Consider the following 25803-nt stretch of genomic DNA (forward strand, 5'->3'; position numbering starts at 1 on the left):
GCTGGTTCGAATCATGGCTCAGCCGCCGATATTTTCTCCCCCTCCACTAGACCTTGAGTGGTGGTCTGGACGCTAGTCATTCGGATGAGACGATAAACCGAGGTCCCGTGTGCAGCATGCACTTAGCACACGTAAAAGAACCCACAGCAACAAAAGTTTTGTTCGTGGCAAAATTCTGTAGAAAAATCCGCTTCGATAGGAAAAACAAAACTGCACGCAGGAAAAAAAAAAAAAAAAAATTGGGTGGTGCTGTAATGTAGCGACGCGCTCTCCCTGGGGAGAGCAGCCCGAATCTCACACAGAGAAATCTGTTGTGATAAAAAGAAATACAAATACAAATACACACATTGAAAAAAAAAAAAGGCGAAGGGAAAACGTCCCATAGCCATCTATGGCCATCGGGGCAGTGAACTCATTATCAACTGTGTCTGGGGCTTGGCACAGGAAAGCTGGGCCCAATCCTCCCCTTCTGTTGCTTTAACCTTCCCAAACCAAAGTCAGGTTCCTATTCGCACTTGAACGGAGAGATGAAAACCAGAGTAGAATACCATTCGCCAAAGACACAACACTATGCCAGAACGGGGCCTCTTCTTCTTCTTCTTCTGCGTTCGTGGGCTGCAACTCCCACGTTCACTCGTATGCACACGAGTGGGCTTTTATGTGTATGACTGTTTTTACCCCGCCATGTAGGCAGCCATACTCCGTTTTCAGGGGTGTGCATGCTGGGTATGTTCTTGTTTCCATAACCCACCGAACGCTGACATGGATTACAGGACCTTTAACGTGCGTATTTGATCTTCTGCTTGAATATACACACGAAGGGGGTTCAGGCACTAGCAGGTCTGCACATATGTTGACCTGGGAGATCGTAAAAATCTCCACCCTTCACCCACCAGGTGCTGTCACCGTTATTCGAACCCGGGACCCTCAGATTGATAGTCCAACGCTTTAACCACTCGGCTATTGCTATGCCAGAACGGGGCCTCGAACCCTGGTCACTGGAGAACATTGGATCAGAAGCCCAACACCAAACTGAGTCATACATAAAAAAATATATATACAAATATAAACTGTTATCACTGTTCTCCTGCTGCTGGACTGAACTAGCCATGCTGAAAAGCACAGGACGTCCAAACGTCAGAGGAAATACCATGTGAATGCCACGGCTGGATCATCATTATCGTTATTCATTCTTTTCTTCCGTTACATGACTCACATCAACTTGATTCTGGTTACGGATAATAAATGATCTCAGTGTTTCTGTACCCCACAGGATTCTCACAAGGTTCTAAATGTGCATACCTTGTCTCCTAAATGAAAACGCAGAGAAAAAAATGGGTTCAGGCACTTGCAGGTCAGTACATCTGTTGCCCAGAAAAATCTGCACCTTTTACTCACTGGACGCAGCCGAGACTTGAACCTAAGACCCTCATATTGAAATTCCAATGCTGAAGCCATCTGGCAATCACACTCACCTGTTTATTTCTGGACAAAACATTAAGGCTGTGAATGTCGCTTGTCAGCAAACACCTAGGTTGAACACCTGTTAATATTTTCAGTTTTTTCTCCTTTTGGTCTACTACAGTAGGTGAACTCTCTAAAACAAATCAACCATGATACTTTCACTTTTGTCTTTCTTTCTTGTTTGTATCTTGAGATCTTCAGCTCTAAAACCACCAACAAAGCATAGCTACATCCCATATTGCCCAGCTTTATCACAGATATGATAGCTGAGTGCAAAAGGCATCATAAACGATAAATAATCATCATTCTACAATGTACATAAAAACGGAAAACACTACGCTTACTGTCACCTTTTGAAAAAATGTTGACATCTTGCAGTCAAAGGACTGTCACTGAGTGTCAATGTCAATTCCATACATTACGTGATGACTAATGCCTTACTTTTTTCTAACCACATCCACAGTAACCACTGTTACTGAGTGTCAATATCAATTCATTACTAATAGTGATGACTAAGGCCTTACCTTTAAAATTTTTTTAAAATTTAACCACATCCACAGTAACCACTATTACTGAGTGTCAATACTGATTTATTACTAATGCCTTTTTTTTTTTCAACACGGCTTTCAAAGCAGTTTGGAAAGTTGTATAATGATATACAACCGGCTAAAACCTGGTATGTTTATCGCGACAGTACACCCCCATCACAGAAACAGCCCATCTCTTCAAATTCCTTGCAACTAAAAAAACAAAACAAACAAGAACAACAAAAAAACCAACCAACCCCCCCCCAAAAAAAAAAACCAACAACAAACAAACAAACAACAACAACAAAAAAACCCACCACCCAAATATATACACTATACAATGTTCTTTCATTTGGGTTTGTTTTAAAAATCCATCAATTACCAAACGGCGCAGAACCAAAATTGAAATCAAGCTGACTTGTATAACGACTACCATAATCATTGCCAACACTGCATGCTGCTATCACAGGTTATCCTATGAGTGTGTGTGTGTGTGTGTGTGTGTGTGTGTGTGTGTGTGTTTCTTGCCAAAATGGCGGCAAAGTACCACACTTCATTGCTTCTACCAAAAAACCTGAGATGGAATCTGTGCTGACTACAGCCCTGAATCAAGCATGCTGTGCACATTTACAAACAATTAATGCCAAGTGCTGACACTGCCCAGTTTTGGGCAGTAGTACCACATTTAAAAATCCACATAAAAATGAGTCTTTGGGAGTGGAGTGGGGAACGCTGTGGTTTGCTTACCAGTAATATACAACATTATACTCATCCCTGAAGTCACAGCAAGTGAAAAACTGATAAAACACACACAAAGTATATAAAAAAATTAAATAACAAAAAAACCGAAAGAAAAATCTTTTGCCTGCTCTAAATCACACCCGATTTTCCTCAAAACACCAAAACTTGAAAATGACATGCAAAAATCTAACTCCTACAGGTTCGAACCATGAGCTTTTGATTAGTGCTGTAACGTGATGCTGAGTAAGATATGGATTTGAACAGAACCACACCAGGCACAGCCACTCAAAAAGGGCCATTGTTAATTTATATACACCTAAATCGCATGAAAAGAAATAGAAAAAAAAAACCCCCACAAAAATACAAGAAAATAAACCCACGCAAATCACTCATCCATTTTCTCATCCAACATATCAAAACTCACACACAAAAACCCAAGGAGGCGAATGTCAAAGAACTGCTTGCAAACACTCCCACCTGCACGCATGCACACACAAGCAAACTGCCATTCTGTTTCTGGAACAAAACTAACAGTTGGGAACTATTCTGAAGCTTTGTATCCAAATAACGCCGATATTTCATCCCTCCATTCTCCCCACCCCCACACCCCATTTTATCAGCGAACGACAACAAAAGATAGCTTGGATGGCCATCCTCACCACAATGGTTCCCCCAAAACATTCTGCTTTTACTGTCGGGCAACTGAGACTGCTTCCTTCGAAGTTGGGTAGTATTCTGACCTCAATATATTCCTAGAAAATTCTGTGATACAGTGCAGGAGTACACATCATTTCGGTGTGTGAAAGTCCCTCGTGGCGGACAATGACCATCAGAACAACAGGGGAGGCAACTGATGTCCTGACCAGGAGTACATCATACAACAACAACAACAGTGAGTGCGTGTGAGCTTTTATTATCATCATCATCAGATCATGGTAAGGTGAACGTTCCAAGCTACATTTAAACAGGGTCTTCCTGATATGAAGGGTTTGAGATCTTTTGTGCTGAACCTTGAGACTACCACACCCCAACATTGTCCCATCAACTCCACGTGTGCAAAAACACTTTTTACTTCAAGTTCATGGAAAATGTTCAACCCTCCCCACACCCCCTCAAAAAAACCCAACACTTCACAGAAAATGGTAAAAAACAAAACAAAAAAACAACAAATAAAACTTCAAAATACAAACCAAAACCAATCATTGAAGAAATCATGTTCAGTCAAATGAATCGTTGTCAAGGATTTCAACATTAAAGTTGACATCTGAGGTATTATGTACAGCAAACTGAACAAAAACAAAATAATCTGAACTGCAAACTGAATGAAAAGTAAACTGGAAATGGAAAAAAACAACAATGAACCACCCCCCCCCCCCAGCCCCCCCAAAAAAAAAAACAACAAAAAACCCCACACATACACACTCACAAACCTAAGAAAATTTTTTTTTTTAGACAACAATTTTATTGTGAAAAATTAGGCAATCAACCATTTGTAGTTCTGATGTGAAAGAAGCGGCTGTGTATATTTACACATGTAAAAAAAAAAAAAGAAAAAAAAAAGAAAGACTGAATACTGATTTTTAAAATTTCATATGCAGCAAAGAACAGAGAAAGAAAAAAAAAAAGTGGTTAAACGTCGAAGGATTACCTGGTAGGTAAGGGGAATTTGTTATTTAACAGCTGTCACAAGTTAATATGCAACACAAGTACATCATTTGTACAATATTTGTTCTTTCAATAGTGCAAGTTTACATTAGTTAAAATCCATTGAAAAAAAAAAAAGCACAATTACTTCACGAGCAAAACTGTGTGGTTGAGAATGGTTGGGACTGAACTGATTAGCATAGTGCATGTTTTAAATGCATCAAGCTTTTTAATACAGTTACCAAACACAGAATTATCTTCAACTGATTTTTCATTATTTCTTTAATTTTGTCTCTCACAAATGACCACCACACAATTCATTTTCTTTTTGAATATTCATTCAACCTTTTCCCAAGAAGTCTTCATTGGTGTACACACAATTCATGTGTGAAACTGAGAAAGTGTGTATCATCACATTTTCGTTTTGAATATTCATTCAACCTTTCCCCAAGGAGTCTTCATTGGTGTATCTTTATCCCTACCATGTCTTACATAAATAAGCAGTGATGATCAGAAACAAGCGAGATAATGAAAACACTTTTAAAATTCAGTTTAAAATGAGACACACCTAATAAATATAGGTACTAAAAATCTAAGAAATCAATACTATCAGTATTACCTCACACCATATTTCAAACAGACACACACACACAAACCAAACAAAAAAACCAAAACAAAACAAACAAACAAACAAAAAAAAACTACCAGCACACACTTAACGAGTCACAATTTACAAACACTGGATGATATTATCAAATATCACAAAATAGCTTTGTAAATGAAGGTAATGATTCCCTCCTCTTCTTTTTCAGCACTCACTCGTTCTCTCTCTCTCTCCAATACCTGTTCCACAACACCTGACCCAAATCATTACTCGCTCATAGTCAGATCTGCCCCAGCTTATTTTCCATCTCCACCAAAGTGTTCACATTTCTCAGCTCACTCCCACCATAAAGCATTAACAAGCACATGTTTCATGTCACGTTTTAACTCTTTCCATACAAACGGCGAAAGAGACGACGTTAACAGCGTTTCACCCCAATTACCATCATCAAAATATTGCAAGCGGAAGGCTGTTATACTGAAGACATGAATGTTGACAAATACCACAATTCTGACGACGGAAGCTAAAGGTTGGGTCATTCAGACACCCACTGGACGTCCGAGGGGTCTGTGTAGAGGAGAAGAGAGGACTGGCCGTACTGAGTGAGTTAAGAGTGACCCTATTTCCCACCCCGCCCCCACACTTTTGCAGAACTTTCACAAACCTGTTGATCGCAATTTGTATCAACTTGAACCATGAAAGAAATACCAGGAGCGTTCATTCCTGTCTTCTGCACTGTACAAGCTTTTGTAGATAATACTGTGTGACAGGCACAACAGCCCAATGGTCAGACTTGCAATCAGAGGGCCCCGAGTTCAATTCTATTACGGGTGTCTGCTAGGTTCACGGTGGAGTCAGCTTCTTCTGATCTATGCGCACACCTGTTGTCCCTTCTTGTGTACATACATACACAAGATCAGACACGTATGTAAAAGTCAACTTATAGAAAGTAGTGAATGTCCGAATTACAGCCTGTGAATGCGGAAGAAGAAATTACAGCCCTCATGATGATCAGATCCTGTTAACTGAGGTTTGCTTTATGTCTTAACTTTTCGTACTTAAAAATTTTTGCAACAACCTCGGTCTTCAAAACAATTACCTCGGGACAAAACATCAGACAAAATAATCCTAATATCACAGGCCCAAGGTCTTTCCCAAATCTCCCTCCTTACCGATTTTTTTTCACATGCTAACTCAACAAGTATGAACAATAGTGAGCATAGCAACAGCGTGTGATTTCTTCTGACAGTGAGATTTTTCTTCCTTCACACTGACTGCTGCTACCACATGGCTGCCAAAGGCCCTGAAATCCAGCTTCTACCATGCAGACACACACACACACACGCACAGTCACAGACACACAACGCAAAACATGCAAAACTGGTGGATGTGAAAAATACACCAGACAGATCTGACCCAGAGCACTGCTGTCACACTCTCACCCAAGCTCCTTCAAAGTACAGCAAGAAAATGTACAGCTTGGTGATGTACACTTTCCCGGTTGGTGCATCCATTCTTCACACTCATCTCACAACCAACCGCCTACCCAGCCCTGAACTCCAACCCAGCCATTAAGCTTCCCAACACCCTCTACCCATCCACACCCCCCGCCAGTACCCTGATCAGCAGATGTGTCCCTGAGACAGAGGTGGGAGTGGGGGGTGTGCTCAATCCACAGCGTCCATGTCGGTGTAGCCCAGGGGCTGGTGTTCCTGGTGGTGGCTGGCCTCCATGTCAATCACCAGACCCCCTCCCTCACCCTCATCCTCCCCGCCGCTGTGCCGGTCACCGTCTTCCTCCTCTCCTTTCTCCGGATCCTGCTTCTCCTCCTCCTCCACTTCATCCCCGTCTCTCTCCACACCGTCCCTGCCCCAGGCAAACATCATGCTCCATTACCAAGCTGTGTCTGGGGACAAGGGATGAAGAAAAACAATCCTGAATACCACTACCCCCGTCCCCCCAGCCCCCGCATCCTTCCCTCACCCCCCTCCTCCAAAAAAAATCTGAATACCACTAACTCCCTTGAAAAACAATCCTGAATACCACTAACCCCCCCTCCACAAAAAAAAACAATGCTGAATACCACTAATCCTCCTCGAAAACGAAGTATGAAGGCCTACGCAGCACGGGTAAAAACGATCATACATGTAAAAAGCCCATTCATGCATTTAATGAGTGAATGTGGGAGTCACAATCCACAACCGAAGAAAAATACCACTAATATTCTCAACTGCCATTACAGAAAAAAAGACAGGAACTTCTTAAAAATAAAACAAACAACAACAACAAAACCCCACCCCAAAACCCCCAAACAAAAAAAACCCTCTTAGCAAAGACCATGCAAACTGAACTCACCCTTTCAGATTCACAAACGCCTGCCCGTCTTTCCTCTCTTTCTCTTTGGACGACTCCTCCTCACTCTTCTCCTTGATCGTGACGTCTTTTTCCGTCTTCGCCTGTTGTTCCACGTCCGGTGCTGCGATGCGCTGAACGACAGGGGGAGGCACGAAGGGCTGACGACGGCGGTAGAAGAGAACGTAGGCGTTCTGGTCCACCACGCTCTTCTCGTTGTTCACCGGGTACACTTGCCAGTCGTCAAACAGACGCCACTCTGAGAAAGGTAGGGGCATAGAGGGCACTAAACAATCAGCACACATCAACTGATCCCACAGATGTGCTCAAACAAAATGCCATCCATTTTTCCAGACCTTTTCCAGACTGAAATTCTTTCCATACCAAACACAAAGATAAACTGAAAAAAAAAAAAAAAAAAAATTGTTTGCTGCACCGCTGACAAAAGAGATAAGAGGATATCCAGGTACTGATGTTTAATTTTCACCACTTTTTGTTATTGTGTTTTTGATTGATTGTTCTTTTTTAATGCCTTATTTAGAATTTTCCACGCTTTACAACCAACTTTAACCATGCAATGGACAACAATCCCAAACTCTTTTCATCACCAATCAAATCATCCACTCACCAACTTCATTTTGGAAGGGAGAGTTGAGATCGGCACAGCGAGCCCGACATGTGTAGTGACCTCCAAGCGTGCTGCCGATGTGGTTGATGACCCCATACAGGTCATAGAGGGCAGGGGGGTCGTTGGGGTCATGGTGGTACTTGTACGGTGTCAGATCCAACCCTCTGAAATGCGCCACAGTTCAAACAAATGAAAGCGCCATCTCTGAACACTGCAACTATTTGTTAATTCATGTTTGTAGCTAAACTGCCAAAACTAGATGAGGTCTGTCAATGAGGTCTTCTTCTTCTTTGTTCGTGGGCTGCAACTCCCACGTTCACTCGTATATACACGAGTGGGCTTTTACGTGTATGACTGTTTTTACCCCGCCATGTAGGCAGCCATACTCCGCTTTCGGGGGTGTGCATGCTGGGTATGTACTTGTTTCCATAACCCACCGAACGCTGACATGGATTACAGGATCTTTAACGTGCGCATTTTAATCTTCTGCTTGCGTATACACACGAAGGGGGTTCAGGCACTAGCAGGTCTGCACATATGTTGACCTGGGAGATCGTAAAAATCTCCACCCTTTACCCACCAGGCGCCGTCACCGAGATTCGAACCCGGGACCCTCAGATTGAAAGTCCAACGCTTTAACCATTCGGCTTTTGCGCCCGTCTGTCAATGAGGCCAAGTCCCTGTATTTAAGAGGACATTTTGCATGCAAACCTACACAGAGGATGACAGCTGAAAATCCTGCCTCCTTCATAAAGAACTCCATCCTGCAGGGTTGGTTTCTGTCTTTTCAGATTCCATCTTTTCTTTCTGTCTTTATTCATTCGTTTGAAGTAGGAGTTACCAACAGCAGAGGGTAAGAGAAGGAGGGCATACTACCAGAGAGAGAGTGTGTGCGTGGGTGTGTCATTTGTGAGTGTGTTCAGAAGGTGAATAGGAGCACTAACAAACCTAAATTACACACAGCAAGAATAAATTACCCCTTTCTTGACTACAGAACACTTGATGAAAAAAATTGAACAAAGTATTTTAATATACTTTCTTCAGATAAAAAAAAAGTTTTTACATGGCCCATCTTTCTTTCCTTCCTCGAACATGGGGAGAAGTAGCAGACTTGCGCGCAAAAACCAACCAACCAACCAACCAACCCCACCCACCCCTACCTGATGGGAAAGTCCACTTTGGTGTCAATCTTCCTGTTGAAAACGTCAAAGCTGGTGAAGCGCTTGAGCTGGATGATACAGATGTGGGGGATCTTCCACAGGAAGCACTGCTTCAGGGCCTCCTGTTTGCGCTTGCACTTGTCACAGGTCCTGCACACACAGACAACACACTGCTGCAGAGTTCCACACACAGACAACACACTGCTGCAGAGTTCCACACACAGACAACACACTGCTGCACACACAGACAACACACTGCTGCAGAGTTCTGCGGCCATCATGTCACAGGTCCTGCACACACAGACAACACACTGCTGCACACACAGACAACACACTGCTGCACACACAGACAACACACTGCTGCACACACAGACAACACACTGCTGCAGAGTTCTGCGGCCATCATGTCACAGGTCCTGCACACACAGACAACACACTGCTGCACACACAGACAACACACTGCTGCACACACAGACAACACACTGCTGCAGAGTTCCGCGGCCGTCTTGGATCTTGCGCATGCGCGTCTAACTTTTAACTCGACATCACGAGCAATGCCCTGGCGATTGATTTAGACGAAAGCAAAAGCAAGTATGTGGTGTTCTCCAATTCTTCAGCTGACAGCCTCACTGCTACAACCAAACTCTGTACAATGAAGTGCCATAGTATGCACGACAAAAAAACACACAGTATGAAGCAAAAAGTTGAAGAAAAACAGAAGCCTGCTGTTTTACAAATTCTGCCTCTCAATCACCTTCGTTGCTCGCAAATTTGGAGAGCCAATCTTTTTTGAAATACAGATCATGTGACGTGCCTCTGTAAGTCATGTAAACACGGAACTCTCCAGTGGTTGAAAACATTTAACGATCCCACAGCCAATTTAGGCTGTCAGGGTGGTGGATTCGTACCCATCAGGTCCTGGGTTCGGCACTGGAGCGAGGGGCCCAATCCTCTCCTTCTGCCCGTTCAACCCTTTCTCAACTGAAGTAAGGTACCCAGTTTACACGCGGGAGGAGTGAGGTAAAGCAGAGTCAAGTGCCCTTCCCCAAGGACAAAACACCATACGGAAAACGGGGCTTCAAACCCTAATCACTGGGTGTATGGCACCTCCTGATAAAATAACAAACACTTCCTTTTTCTGGGTCTGTACTGTTGTTGCCATAGACACTTCACATTCACCAAACACATGCACAGCACACACACACACACAAATACAAGCACACACACATACACGCAAAACACACACACACCACACAACAAAAACCCAAGCACGCACACAAACACACACCACACACACATTCCACACAAAAAACACAAGCATGCACATAAAATGCACACCCACCCACAAACAGGTAAGAACATACCACACAAACACACACAACACAAAAAACGACAAGCGTGCACACAAACACACAGACAAGGAAACACATGCCACACACACACACACACACACGCACACACACCACATAAAGACACAAGCATGCACATACAAAAAAAACCACAAACACACAACATACCAGGCATTCCTTTCACTCAGGATTTCAGGGGCGTGATAAAGGTCCAAGCACTGCTGCAAGGTGAGGGTCTCGCTCACTGTAGGAGTCAATGAAATCATGTTAATTCAAAAGGTCACTCACAACAATTCAACGTCAATACACACTACTGGGACGGATTCAGTTTCTGTTTCAGTTTTCAATAAAAAAAACTTTTGGACTGCACAGATAGTGAGAGAGAAGAGAGAGAGAGAGAGAAGAGAGAGAGAGGAGAGAGAGAGAGAGAAGAGAGAGAGTGAGAGAGAGAGAAGAGAGAGAGAGAAGAGAGAGAGAGAAGGAGAGAAGAGAGAGAGAGAGAAGAGAGTGAGAGAGAGTGAGAGAGAAGAGAGAGAGAGAGAGAGAGACAGAGAGAGAGTGAGAGACAGAGAGAGAGAGAGAGAGAGAGAGAGAGAGAGAGAGAGAGAGAGAGAGAGGAATCAGAACCAGAATCAGAATCAGAATTTTATTCAGTAAGACCAAAACCCCATTTGAAGGGGTTGTGAACTATAAGGACACCATATTTTGCAACAAAAAGAAAACGCAAAATATAAATATATGCAAATGTTATCTCCCATATGCACACACACTCGAGTTTTGGAGAGAGAGAGAGAGAGAGAGAGAGAGAGAGAGAGAGAGAGAGAGAGAGCAAGATAAAGGGAGAGAAGAGGGGAGAGAGAAAATGACGATGATGATGATTTATTGTCAAAAGTGTTTACAGCCATTTTGACAACTGTCCACATTCTGCTTATGTGGGTGAGAGAGAGAGAGAGAGAGAGAGAGAGAGAGAGAGAGAGAGAGAGAGAGAGAGAGAGGATGTGTGTTCTTGTGTATGTTCATGATGAAAACATCACATAATGTGTGTGTGTGTGTGTGTGTGTGTGTGATGCTTATTTGTCGTTAACAGGTGTACGTGTAATAGCATGTGCATATATGTAAAAGCACACTGGCATCAACTTGGAAAGCATAAAGTTTTTACTTGAACAAGCTGGATGATTTCACAGAATAAATAAATAAAGGGAGATGTTCCTCGCCCTCTACAACAAGCATGTTCCTTGCAAACAGGTGTAACGGGGGGGACATCACAAAACAACCGCCAAGTTTACATTTTTTGTTGTCCTCAAGCTTGAAACAAACAAACAAACAAAAATCATATTTATAATCACTCAATTAGCAGTAAATTAGGCCACGAACAGCATGAATTATGGTACTCTCAACATCTTCCAAATCAGTTCAGAGAAATAAAAAAAAAAAACCCAATACATAAGGAAACTAATCGATAAAGCCAGCCAGTAACTTCTTGTTACGTGCTCGAACCTTGTTTTTTTCTGAAAAAAATTTTTTTTTCTTTTCTTTTTCACATCACTGAATAACATTTAACCCATTCCTCCTCTGGTGTGTGGACTCCTGGCGACCTAACATCGATGGTTCCATGCCGACTGGCGACGCAGGAACTGTGACGGACGAACCCGGGTTTAGCCGTGTATGGGGTAACCTAAATGAGCAGCATGGGAGTATTGCCACTGAAATGGTGCAGATGATGGGGCAGCACAAAAAAAAGAAGAAAAAAAAGAAAAAAAAGAAAAGAATTTAACCCATTCAACCCCAGGGAATTTACAGCCTCAGCAGGGTTTCCCATCATAGTGATACGGAAAAACGCAGAAAGTACACTGAAATCAGCCATCAACATGGCAGGAAATACTATACAAGTTTGTTCAACATGGCAGGAAATACTATAGAAGTTAGTTCAACATGGCAGGAAATACTATAGAAGTTAGTTCAACATGGCAGGAAATACTATACAAGTTAGTTCCCTTCGCTTTTGGTTCATGCACACGTGTGAAGCTTCATGGAAACCATTCGAATAAAACAAATTTCAAAGCCTGAGCGCACTGTGCTTGGCCGCCGCGCAGGCTTCAATGAGTTAATGTTAAAAGAGAAGGGGGAAAAGTTTCCTTACTGAACCGTGGGGTCTTCATGCTGTCATCCTCCTCTGCCTCCTGCCACACAACACATTATTCTGCTCATAAGTCAACGTTCTCACTAATGTCTCTCACACACACACACAAAAAAACAACACACACAGATACATGACACATGAAGAATACATGCTCATGCACACACTCACTCACAGATACATATACACGAAGAATACATGCTCTCTCTCTCTCTCTCACACACACACACACACAGATACATACACATGAAGAACATATGCTAGCAGATTATTTTTTCCCACCCAAAATACAGTGCACTGTGCAGCTGGTGAAAATGGTGTCTCCACACCCAAACTGAACAACACAAGACTGTCCACATCCTGTTTGTGTGGGGCACAGACTCCCTAGACAATTCACAACAACTCCAGAAAAAAACCTGCCATGCAGTCCTTGTGTCTCATGCTGCTAACAACCCTGCCATTCAGTCCTTGCATCTCAAGCTGCTAACAACCCTGCCATTCAGTCCTTGTGTCTGAAGCTGCTAACAACCCTGCCATTCAGTCCTTGTGTCAAAAGCTGCTAACAACCCTGCCATTCAGTCCTTGTGTCAAAAGCTGCTAACAACCCTGCCATTCAGTCCTTGTGTCAAAAGCTGCTAACAACCCTGCCATTCAGTCCATGCGTCTCATGTTGCTAACAACCCTGCCATTCAGTCCATGCGTCTCATGCTGCTAACAACCCTGCCATTCAGTCCTTGCATCTCATGTTGCTAACAACCCTGCCATGCAGTCCTTGCGTCTCATGTTGCTAACAACCCTGCCATTCAGTCCTTGCGTCTCATGTTGCTAACAACCCTGCCATTCAGTCCTTGCGTCTCATGTTGCTAACAACCCTGCCATTCAGTCCTTGCGTCTCATGTTGCTAACAACCCTGCCATTCAGTCCTTGCGTCTCATGTTGCTAACAACCCTGCCATTCAGTCCTTGCGTCTCATGTTGCTAACAACCCTGCCATTCAGTCCTTGCGTCTCATGTTGCTAACAACCCTGCCATGCAGTCCTTGCGTCTCAATTTAACAACCCTGCCATTCAGTCCTTGCATCTCATGTTGCTAACAACCCTGCCATGCAGTCCTTGCGTCTCATGTTGCTAACAACCCTGCCATTCAGTCCATGCGTCTCATGCTGCTAACAACCCTGCCATTCAGTCCTTGCGTCTCATGTTGCTAACAACCCTGCCATTCAGTCCTTGCGTCTCATGTTGCTAACAACCCTGCCATGCAGTCCTTGCGTCTCATGTTGCTAACAACCCTGCCATGCAGTCCTTGCGTCTCATGTTGCTAACAACCCTGCCATGCAGTCCTTGCATCTGATACTGCTAACAACCCTGCCATTCAGTCCTTGTATCTCAAGCTGCTAACAACCCTGCCATTCAGTCCTTGCGTCAAAAGCTGCTAACAACCCTGCCATTCAGTCCTTGCGTCAAAAGCTGCTAACAACCCTGCCATTCAGTCCGTGCGTCTCAAGCTAACAACCCTGCCATTCAGTCCGTGCGTCTCATGTTGCTAACAACCCTGCCATTCAGTCCGTGCGTCTCAAGCTAACAACCCTGCCATTCAGTCCGTGCGTCTCATGTTGCTAACAACCCTGCCATTCAGTCCTTGCGTCTCATGCTGCTAAGTCTCCTTGACAGTTGACTTCATCAAGTTTCTGCGCCTTATACATATTATTATTATTAGTAGTAGTAGTAGTTCTTTTTTTTAATGTATTTATCTATTATTTATTCACCCCTTTTTTTTCCTTTTTTTTCTCAAGGCCTGACTAAGCGCATTGGCTTACGCTGCTGGTCAGGCATCTGCTTGGGAGATGTGGTGTAGCATATATGGATTTGTCCAAATGCAGTGACGCCTCCTTGAGCTACTGAAACTGAAACTTGACAGCAGAGGACACTCAGCTAAATTAACTGATTCAATCAAGTGTATTCACGGCGTTTCACGAAAGAGATGGATGGCTTATTTGTTCGTACTTTACTATTATGTTAGGCCGGCTCTGGTCAAGGCTGCGTGTATTTTTTCAGTAAGAAATGAATTACAATTAACCAGTTTCAGCAGACTTTCTTTTCCACTGAATCAAACGTCTTCACAGAAGGAAGAGGAAGCCTGGAAATCATCAAAGTGTGAGCTGGAAAAGTGCTTCCACACATGAACTTGATCAAGATACATAGCCAAATACTGACAATCAAACTCAGCTGAATAAAATCCCAAGGATTTCAATCATACTTGGGCAGAGAAATGGGGCTGAAAACCTGGAATTTTTATTCTCCAAGTACATTTTACATCTTGCTTCCTTCTTCTCCTTCTTCTGCATTAGTGGGCTGCAACTCCCACGTTCACTCGCATGTACACGAGTGGGCTTTTACGTGCATGACCGTTTTTACCCCGCCATGTAGGCAGCCATACTCCGCTTTCGGGGGTGTGCATGCTGGGTATGTTCTTGTTTCCATAACCCACCGAACACTGACATGGATTACAGGATCTTTAACGTGCGTATTTGATCTTCTGCATGGATTAACACACGAAGGGGGTTCAGGCACTAGCAGGTCTGCACATATGTTGACCTGGGAGATCGTAAAAATCTCCACCCTTTACCCACCAGGCGCCGTCACCGTGATTCGAACCCGGGACCCTCAGATTGAAAGTCCAACGCTTTAACCACTTGGCTATTGCGCCTGTCACATCTTGCTTCCAACGTGGACGTTCTATTCACAATGTCACCACTCAACTCATTCTGTGAGTATGTGTGCATGCATCTATGTGCATGAGTGCATGTGTGTGTATAATAATAATAATAATAATAATGGATACTTATATAGCACACTATCCAGAAATCTGCTCTAGGTGCTTTACAAAACGCTTTTGTTAACATAAAACATTGCATCAATGTTACATACACACACACACCAAAATATGACTACACATACACACACACACACACACACACACACACACTGCATACATACATTTTAACATCATGTGTATGTAACAGCTACCCTAACACATACGCACACATAGGCAGGCACAAACTTACATAAACACACGCACACACAATACTCATTCATATACATGCATGTAGTTATGTACACATACATATGTATACACATATAGTCAGGCACAGCTAAGGTAAAGGAAATGGACCTGCCACAATTAAACTTATTGTTGAAGGAAAAGGTGAGTTTTGAGACAAGATTTAAAAGGTGCGAGGGAATCAGAAGGACGGATGTTATCAGGGAGCTTGTTCCATGTCTTTGGCGACTGAAAAGAAAACGACCTGTGTCCATAGGTCTTACTTCTGACATGAGGTATCCTGAGAAGTCGAGTATCAGAGGACGAACGGAGCTGGTGAGACAGGGTATAGATATGGAGGAGTTCAGAAAGATACTTGGGGCCAGATCCGCTGACTGCATGTATGTGGGTACAAGTTTCAGCAAGTAAAAAGAAAGAAGAAGAGAAAGACAGAGGCATGAATGGCAGAGTTGCCCCAAAAAAGAGAGGCAGTACCAATTCTTTTGACTGCACCAACACGTAGGACGGCTGATTCTCGTTATTCCGCCAGTCCATGGAGAGATGCCTGTTGGAGCTCATGTCTAGGACAGTGTCCCCTGAAAAACAACATGCAACACTGTGTACACACACATGCACACTCTTCAGCTATCCCCACATACAGTGCACTCTCACTGCATTATACAGCCTCACTGTAAGTTTATTTCTGAAACACTAGTGGCTCTCTTCTTTGTGCAGAAAATACTGCTACCAGCAATCTAACACTGAAAACTCCGCGTTTTGTATATAGATCAAACAATGCTGCTTATAGATACTATGTGTATATAGATACTATTACCACCATTTGATATTATGTGTATATAGATCACTATCATCATAGACACTATTATCACCACTTGATACTGTGTGCATATGGATACAATTTCATTAACTATATCATGAGAAACGCTAAACAATGTACACACACACTGCCTCAGCAATTCATATCACTATTACCCTCTTCAACTACAAACCATCAAAACACACTGAAATGTGTAAACACACACACACACAACAACAGGAGCAGTACTGTATCTTTCTGTACCTTTCAAACCACTGTCTCCACAATGGGACAAGAACAACATGGACCACAAACAAATGTCCCACCTCTGCCTAACTGCAAGCCATCAAATTATGTTGAAATGTGTACACACACACACACACACACCAACAGCAGTACTGTGCCTTTTAAAACCACTACCCGCAACAATGAAACAACAAGAACAAGGAGGACTACAGACAACTGTCACACGCCTGTCTTTAACTACAAAGCATCAGAATACGCTGAAATGTGTACTCACGCATGCACACACCGACACCAACAGTAATGCTGTGTCTTTCAAACCACTACCCCCACAATGGGACGACGAGAACAAGGACTAAAGACAACTGCCCCACACCTCTGTCTTCAACTACAAACCATCATAATACGCTGAAATGTGTACACACACACACACACCAACACCAACACCAGTACGGTGCCTTTCAAACCATGGGACGACAACAACAAGGACTGCAGACGGGTGCAACAGCCGCATGGTTAAAGCGTTGGACTTTCAATCTGAGGGTACCGGGTTCAAATCTTGGTGCACCTGGTGGGTAAAGGGTGGAGATTTTTCCAATCTCCCAGGTCAACATATGTGCAGACCTGCTAGTACCTGAACCCCCTTTGTGTGTATGCGCACGCAGAAGATCAAATACGCACGTTAAAGATCCTGTAATCCTTGTCAGCGTTCAGTGGGTTATGGAAACAAGAATATACCCAGCATACACACCCCTGAAAACAGAGTATGGCTGCCTACATGGTGGGGTAAATAAACATAATGGTCATGCACATAAAATATTACATGTCTGTCTGAGTGTGTATGTGTGCGCGCCTGAAATCTGATTGAATGACACAGGAAACGAATGATGAGTGCCCAGTGGCAGCCGTCAGTCGACTCTACCCAGGTAGGCAGCCTGTTGTGCAAATGACCCCGTGTTTGTAAAGCGCTTAGAGCTTGGTCTCTAACTCCTCGAGGATAGGCGCTATATAAGTACCCACATCAATCAATCTGCCCCTAACCTCTGTCCTCCAGACGGTCCACCCGTCTCCCACGCCCCTCAGCGTCCACAGGCTTGATGAAGAAGAGCGGCACGCTGCGGTCACTGCTCATGCTGGCTGCCACACTCTGCACGTTGCTGCTGCTGCCGCCGGCCGTGCTCCTGTCTGATGGACACGGCCAAACAACACATTCTTTTTTTTTTTCTTCTGTCAATTACAATCATAAACGCATAAAATGTAGCGTTACATTGTTTGTTCCCCTTTTTTTTTCTCTCCAACAATTTTTTAATTCCCCATCATTCACCCATCCATTCCACAAATCTTACATTCATTCATTAACATCTTTCTGCTGTTGTCGTTATACAAGGTTACCTGCAAATGGTGCGCCTTAATTTTAGCACGATTCCCCAATCGAGCTACATAATTATGTGACCTGGTTGGAGACATAATTTGACAACAAACAAGAACACCAGAGAATCGACAGACAGGCAGAAATTACGAAAAAAAACTTAGCCGTATGAAGAGCACAGGAGCAGGAGTCATGATGGCTGCCGGAAAAAGAGGGTGCTAGCTAGCGGGACAAAGGGGAGGTTACCTACTTCCGGGAGGTTATTGGCCGTAGTTTCTTTTTCTCCGCATAGGCGGATAGTAGTTTGCACAGGACAGGAATGTCAGACCCCTGCCGGAGTCTGCACTAGTTGGGTCACGGTTAAGTATGTGTAATTAAATGGACATTGTATGTTCCTGCTGGAAGGAAGGTGGCACAATGGCTACACCTTTGAGCCCTGACCACCGCTTTACCGGTGGTGGGGAGGGGTGGCATAATGCCTGACCACCGCTTTACCGGTGGTGGGGAGGGGTGGCATAATGCCTGACCACCGCTTTACCGGTGGTGGGGAGGGGTGGCATAATGCCTGACCGCCGCTTTACTGGTGGTGGGGAGGGGTGGCATATGCCTGACCACCGCTTTACCGGTGGTGGGAGGGGTGGCATAATGCCTGACCACCGCTTTACCGGTGGTGGGGAGGGGTGGCATCATGCCTGGCCACCAGTTGAGTGGTGCGTAAACACTCGTGTCGTGTTTTGCTATTGGTTGACTTATACTGAAGAGCCAATCAGAAAAACTGTAATATTCTTACGTCAGCGAACGTAGTATCATCATTGCCGCGCCTTTTCACTGTGTTTTGTGCATGTGCTTTGGATAAAAAAGATCTATTTCCGTGCAGAGTCTCAACCTGACACGCCTCCTTTGATCAACTGATTGTGCATGCTCAGATTCATTTTCAACATCACTATCTGTAGCAAAATCATTCGATTCGAATTCCACCTCATTATCAGAGTAACCATTGTCATACTCTACTTCCGATAAATCATCAAGCATATCAATTACTTGCTGCGTTGTGTACAGTTGTTTTCTCGCAAGTTTTGTCCCTGATTTCTGCCCTGACGGGCCAGGTTGAGACTGCACGCTTCAAGTGTTTACGCACCGCTCAACCGGTGGCTGGGCATTATGTAATTTTTCCCTGCCACCGGTAAAGCGGTGGTCAGGGCTCAAAGGGTTTAATACCAATTATTTGCAAATTTGGGCTCAGGAGCTCAGGCAGAAGGGTTAAAATTGCTCAGGAACTCAGGGCTCAAAGGGCTAAGATACTCGTCTGCCAATACAGAGTCAGTGAGGGTGTGGGTGTGGATCTGATTCCTACTCTGGCCCTTTCTCCCAGGTTTGACTGGAAAAATGAAACTGAGTGTCTAGTCATTTGGAAAAGGCCATACACTGAGGTTCCGTGTGGAGCATGCACTTGGTGCACTGAAAAATAATAATAATAATAATGGAACTTACATAGCGCTGAATCTTGTGCATAGACAAATCAAAGCGCTTTCGCACCAGTCATTCTCACGCACGCATAACTCTAAAACTGGAGAAACTGAAGACAAGGAAGAGGCAGGGAAGGGAGGCTATTTTGGGAAGAGGTGGGTTTTAAGGCCAGACTTGAAAGAGCTGAGTGTGGAGACTTGACGAAGCGAAAGAGGAAGTTCATTCCAACTGCAAGGTCCAGAGACAGAGAAAGAACGGCGGCCAACAGTCGAGAGTTTGAATCTGGGTATGCGTAAATGGAGTGCATCCGAAGCTGATCGTAGTGAGCGAGATGGAGTGTAGAGGTGAAGGCAGCCACAAAGAACCCCTGGCAACGAAAGGGTTGTCTTCTGGCAAAATTCTGTGGAAGAAATCTATTCAGGTAAGTAGACAAATGTCTAGGCATGCACTCAAGGCATGCATTAGCGTGCTGGGTAATGCTGCTGGTCAAGCATCTGCCAAGCAGATGTGGTGTAATGTGTAGGTATTTGTCTGAACATAGTGACGCCTCACTGAGAAAACTGAATATTGTTCCATTGTTGAAACATATGACAATGTAACAGGTAACATGGATGTGGGAGCAACTGACTTCGGTATTGCTGAAAAGTTAGTGACCAGGGTCCAGAAGCTGCTTCCTGAAATGTGTGTCTTATACCAAAACAAAGTAAAATAAAAGGGGGGAAAAAAAAAGTGCAATGCCAACATAAAATCTGTACAATACAGAAATACTCCTATCCATGTTGGTATCATAAGTCTCCATATCAGTTGATTAGCTGATAGTATCTGTGAGAAACAAGAGAGGCAAGGCCTTCAAGACTCACTTGTGATAAATTAAGTCCACTAGCATCAATTACAGAGTAATTTCCCTTCTTTACTATCTGCACCAAAACATTTGCAAAATAAATAAAAATTCCATGCTTAGCAAAAGAAGTTCCTGTTTGAACAAAAAATGATAATAACGACTCCTCTTGTTGTTGTGTCAGAATAAGAGGTCAAAGTGCCAAGTTTAGAGAATACAAAAAATATAAATATAACAGTAAATGCAGTTTGCATATAATTAGGCTTCTTTGTTTATTTGTGTGCCCATCCCAGAGGTGCAATATTGTTTTAAACAAGATGACTGGAAAGAACTGAATTTTTCCTATTTTTATGCCAAATTTGGTGTCAACTGACAAAGTATTTGCACAGAAAATGTCAATGTTAAAGTTTACCACGGACACACAGACACAGACACAGAGACAACCGAACACCGGGTTAGAACATAGACTCACTTTGTTTACACAAGTGAGTCAAAAATACATAAGCAGAATGCGAAAGGCCCCCCCCCACCCCCCCATGCCCCCCTCCCCTCCCCCGTCCCTGGAGAAGACATTACCTGTACTGTAGCTGCCACCCCCATCCTTCTCTTGGCCCCCGTCCTGCTTCAGGTCCCCTTGAGCGCTGCTGTTGGTGGAGGCTTGGGACGTACCCCCTGCCTGTGACACATGGAACGCTGGTCACAGCTGTGTTCAACAGACCGCTGGAGACTTCCGCGGCATCCAACTGTCACTCAAAATTGTGAGCTATGACAAAGGCTATAGGCACACGCAAAAAAAAAAAAAAAAAAAAAAAAAAAAAAAAAAAAAAAAAAAAAAAAGGCAGCAAATTTGTGCTGTCTTCCATTTATTCAGTTGACATCTCCACTGTGTTGTTCCCTTGCGCTTTATGTGCTTGTGAGCGATATACTGAACCTTCCTAATGCATTTAAATGAACAAAGCACAAATAATACAACCTTACATATGTGTAAATGTGAGAGAATAAAGCATAAGTCACAAAACCTTTTAAATGTATCACTAAGAATACAACACAAACCACAGAACCTTTCTAATGTATTGTGTATGACTGAGCACAAAACACAGAACCTTTCTAATGTACTGATGTGTAAGAATGAGCATAGAACCATTCTAATGTATTAAGTGTAAGAATGGGCATAAATCATAAATCTTTCTTGTGTACCAATGTATAAGAATAAGCACAAATAACAGAATCTTTCCAATGTAGTAACGTACAAGGACATAGCACACATCTAATAACCATTCTAATATATCAATGTGTCAGAGAAAACCCACAAAAATCATAAAACTTTTCTTATGTACTAACGTATAAGAATAACTACACATTAATCAGAGAACCATTCTGACGCATCAACGTGTAAGATTAAAAGCACAAACCTAATGTTGTAATGTATGAGAATGAAGCACAAATCTAACGCACTACAGTACAGAGAACAAAGCCCAGGTGGTTGCCTCACCTGACATGAAGAGACAGACCCCAGGCCACTGTCCACGTCCCCTCCACCACGTTCGTCCCGACACGCCTCTGCAACAGCCATCTTCAGTATAACGTCAACCCCCACAAACGGGAGCATGGCTGCCTACATGGCAGGGTAAAACAAGCCATACACATATAAACCCGCATATGAGTGAACGTGGGAGTAGCAACCCACATATGAAGAAGACGGAGGAGAAGACTATGTATGAAGTGTCATCCTACCACAGGTCACACTAACAACCACCCTATCTTTATCTAATTCACTGACTCTTAACCATAAAGAAATAGGCACACATAACAGAATACTTAGCGATATGTCTAGACATACAAGTATGACAATGTTGTTTTTTTGTATCTCAAAGATGTATAACTGAAGACTTCTATTACGCACAGCAATGACTTTCAGCTGACACCGGTACTGACATGTATGTACATAATATTCACCAATTATAAAGATAACACATGCAGATAACTACATATACATTCCAACATACAAAACCACATTAAAAAGTTATGCAAGTATCATGCATACTGAAGACTGGGGGGAGGAATGGGGTGTGTGTGTGGGGAGGGGGGGGGGTGTGTAACCAACCCTAGATGCAACGGAAAAACAAAGAGAAAGACATCAAAGAGGCAAGAGAACAATGGAAAGACAGGGCCCAGGACAGGGGCAGTCGTCTTATATCAAAGACTATCATTCTGCTCACTGCTAACGAGCTGAAGAAGCAGAAGGAAAAAAAAAAAAGAAACATGTCACACACACACACACACATAAGCATGCCGACACCAACAGCGTTAGCTGTGCTTGACTGTGTGTGTATACATATACATGTGTACATAACTACATGCATGTATATGAATGTGTATTGTGTGCGCATGTGCTTATGTAAGTTTGTGCCTGCCTATGTGTGCGTATGTGTTAGGGTAGCTGTTAGATACAACATGTATGTTAAAATGTATGTATGCCTTGTGTGTGTGTGTGTGTGTGTGTGTGTGTGTGTGGTCACATTTTGGTGTGTGTATGTAACACTGATGTAATGTTTTATGTTAACAAAAGTGTTTTTTGTAAAGCACCTAGAGCAGATTTCTGGATAGTGTGCTATATAAGTATCCATTATCATTGTTAACACTCCACATCTTCACAAATGTCAGCACAAGCCTCAAGACCAGGCTACCCACAGATGTGACCAAATGAAATTCCAAACTTTTTTTCAGACCTTTTTCAAAGCAGACTTAAGTCTTTCTTTACAAAACAAGAAGCCAAAATAATCCAGGCAAATATCCCAATATCAATGTTCAGTTTTCATTACTTTTAGTTTTTCTTTTGATTGTTTGTTTGCTTTTCAAATGCAAAAAGCTGTTTGTTGAATGGTAATAGTCAAGAGTTTTATAAAAATTCCAAAATTTTTCCAAACCCTGAAAGGCAATTTTTTTTCTCAAGACTTTTCCAGCCCTCCAAATGATTCATTAATTTTTTCCAAGAAATTTTTCAAACTTTTCCAAACCCTGAAAGGCAAAAATTTTGAAGACTCTACCAGCCCTCAAAACGGTTCATCAATATTGTCCCAGAAATTTTTTCAAACTTTTCCAAACCCTGAGAGGCAAAATATTTTTTTTTCGAAAGACTTTTCAAGCTCTTGAAATGATCCATTCATTTTTTTTTCTTTGCCAAGAAATGTTTCTGCAGGTTTCCACGAACCAACCCTGCAAGACACCCAACAACACACGTCGCAGCAACACAACACACCCACAAAACCGACCTTTGCCCTCCTCATCCTCCCCATCCTCCTCCCCCCCGCTGTGGCCGACGTCGAAGGTGGCGTGGGAGGTGTCGGCGGTGAGGGTGGCGGTGGAGGAGCAGGAGGAGATGGAGTCCAGGCTGCTCAGGCTGCCACTCGACTGGCTGCCGCTGCTGCTGCTCAGGTTCGAACCCGAGGGGTGGGAGGGCAGGTGGAGCTCGCCACTAGGGGGCAGCATGGAGCCTCCAGCACCCCCTGCTGGAGTCTTCAGAGGGGTGGGGGTGGTGGTGGTGGCGGTGGCAGGGGTGGTGGAGGCGGAGGGAGGGGTAGCCGCGGGGATGTTGGCGGCGTCTGCTTTGACCGGGGGTTGGAAGGTGTCCACCGAGTACCTGCGGGATGGATTGAACAGGCACACAAAGAGGTTTACTTCCTCCACGTATCATAATCAGTTATCTCTTCTTCTGTTGGAAACCTACTGTGTACTTCTGTTTTACACTGAGCGATGAAGTCGTTTCCCTCCTCCACATACAAATTGCAGTTATCTGCAGTTATCTATCAAAAATTAAAAACCGTGAACGCTTACAAAAACTGTAGGTTGTAAAAATCGAGACTTTTGATAAGAGCCATCAAATGTTTCAGACCATAGGTCTGCATTCAGTTCAGGAACTGAGCGAGCATGGAAACGTAAGCACTGAAATGCAGGCACTGAAACGTAGGCACTGGAACATGAGCACTGAAACATGAGCACTGAAATGTGAACCTTGAAACGCGAGGACTGACCTGGCGAAGCTCTCCATGAGGCGAGCGATGCGGCCGTACGTGCAGTGTGAGCGAGGCAGGCTGAGGACAAAGGGGCAGCCCACAGGGTCCGGGGACTTGGTGCAGTGGGGCTTGTGCATGTGCCAGTGGTTACGCTGACACGCCCTGCAACAGAACCCCCGGTGTGAAAGGTGCGGGCTGACGGCAGTCCTTGTGCAGTGGATACGATGTTCTAGTAGGTGTTCTCCTTCACCATCATCATCATTACTCTCGCTCACAACCCCAGCCAACAGCATATGGCTATTTCAGTATCGAAAACATTTTCACAAAACAACAACACCTGGAACCTCTATGGCTGTGTGGAAGACCTGTAGCTGCCTTGGAGACTGGGGTGCCCATCTGACAAACGAGCAGAAGAAGAAGAAAAAACAACAACAACACTGTCGACTCCAAATTCCTGAGATGCCCTGCAACACAACACTCCAGTGTGAAGGTGTGGGCTGACGGGCGCAATAGCCGAGTGGTTAAAGCGTTGGGACTGTCAATCTGAGGGTCCCGGGTTCGAATCACGGTAACAGCGCCTGGTGGGTAAAGGGTGGAGATTTTTACGATCTCCCAGGTCAACATATGTGCAGACCTGCTAGTGCCTGAACCCCCTTCATGTGTATATGCAAGCAGAAGATCAAATACGCACGTTAGATGCTTAATCCATGTCAGCATTCGGTGGGTTATGGAAACAAGAACATACCCAGCATGTACACCCCCGAAAACGGAGTATGGCTGCCTACATGGCAGGGTAAAAACGGTCATACACGTAAAAGCCCACTCGTGTGCATACGAATTAACGCAGAAGAAGAAGAAGGTGTGGGCTGATCCAGTCCTGTGCACTGGACAAGGTGAGCTAGGAGGCGTTCATCATCATCATCATTATAACAATGGGTACTTTCAAATATAAAGCGCCCTACCTTCTCAGCATAGGAGCCCATAGCACTAAGAATCAACATCACTATGGGGGTGGGGGGGGGGGGGGGGGGAATGGCATGACAATTAACAAGACAGGGCACTATAATCAGTATTTACTAACAAGACAACGTGTCAATGGCAAAACACACACACAAACACATCACACCATATGCCAACACCATCATCATCATCGTGACTTTTGATCACAGTCCAGACAACAGCACTGGGCTATTTCCGTGTAGAAAACATTTTTGTCAAAAAAACCCAACACATTGCCAATTATGATTCTGTGGATCCAAAAAGGAAAATGACCCAGAAGAGAAAATCAGGTAAAAATACAGTCGCAGCCATGTATATAAACCCTCAACATGCCTCTGGTGTTGACCTGTCCATCAATTTTTCCACAGAGGATTAAAAAAGAAAAAGAAAAAAGAAAAAAAAAAAGAAGCTGA

General features: G+C 43.7%; 1 protein-coding gene across 1 annotated transcript in view; it reads right to left on the reverse strand.

Moving 5' to 3' along the window:
- Positions 1–4152: 4152 nt before the first annotated feature.
- The window catches only part of LOC143299836 (ubiquitin carboxyl-terminal hydrolase 19-like), a 52978-nt gene continuing 31327 nt past the window's right edge, over positions 4153–25803 (reverse strand). Inside the window, exons 20-31 of the mRNA XM_076613322.1 lie at positions 24410–24553; positions 23651–24018; positions 21871–21938; positions 20955–21054; positions 17746–17889; positions 16140–16240; positions 12610–12649; positions 10638–10713; positions 9121–9270; positions 7961–8124; positions 7336–7591; positions 4153–6846 (exon numbers count right to left, since the gene is read on the reverse strand). Of these exons, the coding sequence (XP_076469437.1) occupies positions 6648–6846; positions 7336–7591; positions 7961–8124; positions 9121–9270; positions 10638–10713; positions 12610–12649; positions 16140–16240; positions 17746–17889; positions 20955–21054; positions 21871–21938; positions 23651–24018; positions 24410–24553 (1810 nt within the window). The 3' untranslated portion in view covers positions 4153–6647. The remainder of the gene's footprint in view (positions 6847–7335; positions 7592–7960; positions 8125–9120; positions 9271–10637; positions 10714–12609; positions 12650–16139; positions 16241–17745; positions 17890–20954; positions 21055–21870; positions 21939–23650; positions 24019–24409; positions 24554–25803) is intronic.

This window comes from Babylonia areolata, chromosome 25 (assembly GCF_041734735.1).
Source record: "Babylonia areolata isolate BAREFJ2019XMU chromosome 25, ASM4173473v1, whole genome shotgun sequence".
Taxonomy (NCBI): domain Eukaryota; kingdom Metazoa; phylum Mollusca; class Gastropoda; order Neogastropoda; family Buccinidae; genus Babylonia; species Babylonia areolata.